The sequence below is a fragment of the Rhagoletis pomonella genome, unplaced genomic scaffold (assembly GCF_013731165.1).
Source record: "Rhagoletis pomonella isolate Grant_MI unplaced genomic scaffold, Rhpom_1.0 Rhpom_scaffold_00002, whole genome shotgun sequence".
Lineage (NCBI taxonomy): Eukaryota > Metazoa > Arthropoda > Insecta > Diptera > Tephritidae > Rhagoletis > Rhagoletis pomonella.
The window spans coordinates 49,867,779-49,871,465 of NW_023458556.1; the positions used below are offsets into that span (position 1 = coordinate 49,867,779).

Sequence of the window (3,687 nt, forward strand, 5' to 3'; positions counted from 1 at the left end):
CCTGCGCTTTTCCCCCTTATGCAAGTAGTTCTTTAGGATTCTTCATGTTGTCTTGATTAATTATTTGACTGTTATCGCAACACGTTAGAGATGTTGTGCCCAAACTTATGCACACATGCATACGTATATGTATGTACACACATACGTAGGGGAGACGAACCAACAAGTGCCGGGCATCTTACGAAGGTAATAGAAAGGAATAAGCCAAGTTGCAACCCTTCTTCATGGCCAACAACGCTACGATGGGTCATCAAAATTTAAAATTACACAAAGCGCATGTAAAACTATAAAAAATAGACATAAATATACCACAAAATTTTCCATTAAATTGAAAAATATTTTCCTCCACCTGAGGTCAACTGAGTTCAACTGCTTAGTGTTTGTTGATTGCATTTTGCGCTCTTGATTGCTTCATATTTTTCTTCTTATAGTTAGCTTCTTGCTTTTTATCGTTGATTGCGTGTTTACATCAGTAAAACATATTTAAGTTATTTCATTAATTTGGCTTTATCATTAAGTAAATACGAGTACAGAAGTTAAATCTTGCGTTTCGTTTCTTTTCTCGGGTGGTGAATTCAAATTATTTGTTCTTTTTCGAAGCAAAAGTGATTCTCAGGAAAGGAATGTTTACTTCCATGTTATATTTTTATCTTGAAGAGATAAAGTGTTGATATTTTCAGATAATTGCGATAGCAGAGAGGGAAATCTGTTGAGTACTTAAATTCTGATTAAAAAACGGGAAGCACTCTGCAAGTTTTCTTTCCCACTGTTTAGTAAGAATTTTGTTGAATTTGAGCTGACATTTACATTGGAACTAAGTTCATATGTAAGTGGTCATTTCTTTTGAACTTAGGACTAAAACCTGTGGAACTGTTAAAAGGTAAAAGGTAGTAAAAGGAAAACACACGCAGAAGTGTACGGTAATATAAAAAGGACTTTTTACAGCAAAAACGGCAGTCGGTTGGTTTACAAGTCATTGGGAGAACACTGTTTTCGATAAAAGATAACTAACTAATTGTTAAACTCTTAAGAATAACATAAATATTTTAAAATATTTCGTTATTTACTTTCATTTTTTAACTAATGCAAGGTTCTTTGATTTCAGCGCGTTCTGTTTTTGATTACAAATGCAACACTGCCTATCTTTTAAAACTTTTCATGAATTTGCTAGAAGAAAAACTCCGGACTAAATCCTCTAACTTCTGACTATGAAGAATTGCTCACTTACTCTCTCAGAAGTGTTCCCAGTTACAGATTTTTTGTGTATAGGAACGACTGCGTGTAAATTCTGACTAAATCCTTTAAACCGGACTCATATTGGAGCAGACTATTTGTAAGTGCATAATCGAAATTTATCGATGTTTAAATTTTTTAAATTTTTGGTAATGACATAATTATCGATAAGTCGATATTTTCATTCATACATACGGCACCCTGAATTACTTTGTTGGCTTCCCCAATTACGATCGCGAAATATCCCATTCCCAAACAATAAAACAATTTATTAACCCGGCATGCGCCTTTTCTTTTATAATTTAAGTAATTGACAGCGAGATGTTAGCACCAAAAAAGTTCTTGGTTTCGTTTGTCAATAGATTTTCCATTTCAAGTGCGCCATTTTCAATTCCATGCTGGAAATGTAACATTATAAGTACTAAATTAAATATCTCGACTTAAGCTGTAATGGCTTGTGACTAGAGCTGTCAAACTATCGATAATGAGGTCACTCGTTAGTTTGAGATAGTTTAGCTGCACTATCGATACTATCGAAACTTTTTTATTATATATTAAGCATATTTTCTTTTATTTCCATAAGTGTACAGTAATCAATACCCAAAAAAAATACAAAGAACATACTTAATCCGCCCTATTATGGTTTTCGAGGTCGACGTCGATGTAATTTTTTCATCAAAAAATAGGTCTCGTAAGTCCGACTCTACGCTTACGTTTACCCCAGGAAGAACTCCTTTCCTCAAAAATACTGTGGCCAACGTAGCAGCAGTTGGACCTACGAGGGCTTTTAGTTGAAAAAAGGACATCGACGTCGACGTAAAAAACCAAAATAAGGTCCAATATTATTTTCAAAAACTCAAGACAAATTTGTATTATTTTACCAAGAACTTGTATAATTATATATGTATGTATACATTCCATAAGAAATCAATTTTTGTTATATAACATAAAATAAGTAATAAATGTTTCAAACACTAAAAATATATAAACAATTTAAGGCTCGTTTTGTTTTATGAGGGGATAATTTCAATAGTTATAACTATTAAACATTAAATTGCATATTTTAAAAATCACAATAGCCATTCCTTTTGCAAAGATTTAGAGCTGTTTTCTAAAATAAACTACATCTATATACATATTGACATATTTTCACGCAAAACTTTGGAAAATATATCATTTTATTCTCAAAATACTTACCCGTATAATAAATTTATTAGCCACAAAATTGTCACTGCTTGGAAAATGGCTTAAAACTAAGAGTGGCTAAAAACTATCGATAGTAGACCGAAAACCAAAACCGATAGCGATCGATACTATCGATAATGCCATCGGTAGTTTTACAGCTCTACTTGTGACCCCAGATTTATTCAACTATGCATGTTAAGCTTAGGGAACGCCCCCATACTACGTGACCCGTTCAGGGGGGAGAGGGGATCTTCAAAATACCACGCTTGGTCACAGTGAGGGGCGGGGGGCTTAGGTTTTTATCACGTAGTCAGTATCCTCTAAGGAAATCTTGCGTTTTTTTCGAGATACATTCAAATATGGCGGGCAGTGTTTGACGCTTTTTAAACTCGCAGGACCTTTGTTTCTAAAAATTAAGTTTTGACATAAGTTTTATCTTGATAATAATTTTTCCACTTGTAATTATATGAAGGTAGGCATGCACTCTTGCCGTCACGCAGCAAGCGCCATATTAATAAAGACAAATACATATAAGCCAATTAATTTTTTTTTTTTTTTACTTTTTGTTAGCAAGAAATGATTCAAAACCATATTTATGAATTACTACGTGAAAACTGTGGGGGAGGGGTCTTGGAATATACTACGAGTGGTCACCGAGGGGGGAGGGGGAGGTTAAACATTGGAAAAACTGGGTCACGTAGTATGGGTACGTTTCCTTATTTGATTAAACAAAAAGCTCTCGTATACTTCCTTGGTAAGCAAAATTTGGTTCACAACTCACCTTTCCTGCTGCTTTCTTGTAACGCCTCGTTGCCTCGTTGATAAGATCCTTGACGAGCAAATCTCCATTGCCGCAGGGCACGACAATGCGAATGGCACCAAAACACACGGTGACCTTCATTGCCTCAGAGTTATGTGTTTTCTAATGACGGGGTCGGTTTGTTTGCACAATTAATTGAACTGGTTTAACTTTTACATAAACACTTAAAACGTCATAAGACACAAAACACTTTTGGCGGATTGTAATTTATTGAAAACTAATCGGCATTTATGTTCTTGAGTTTATCATGTCATACATAAATTGCACATTATTATCATTTTAGCGGCTTTACAAATATTTTAATTATTAATTGGAATTGTGCTTTGGGGCTTATATTGGCAGCTATTGCACAAATGAAAAAAAAAATACGAAAGGAGTAATTAGAACCATAGAGTTCAAATTGAGTGGCAAGGAACGCATGCCAGACGATCGCCTAATTATAGTAGCAG

At 34.4% G+C, this 3,687-nt stretch overlaps 2 protein-coding genes across 3 annotated transcripts in view; both read right to left on the reverse strand.

Moving 5' to 3' along the window:
• Nucleotides 1-3,681, reverse strand: part of LOC118733766 (partitioning defective 3 homolog B) — a 317,593-nt gene extending 313,912 nt beyond the window's left edge. The window contains exon 1 of the mRNA XM_036463307.1: nt 3,200-3,681. Coding sequence (XP_036319200.1) covers nt 3,200-3,319 — 120 coding nt within the window. The 5' untranslated portion in view covers nt 3,320-3,681. The remainder of the gene's footprint in view (nt 1-3,199) is intronic.
• LOC118733768 (WW domain-containing adapter protein with coiled-coil homolog) overlaps nt 1-3,687 on the reverse strand; it is a 199,080-nt gene that overhangs the window by 65,367 nt on the left and 130,026 nt on the right. The gene's annotated exons all lie outside the window — the stretch shown is intronic.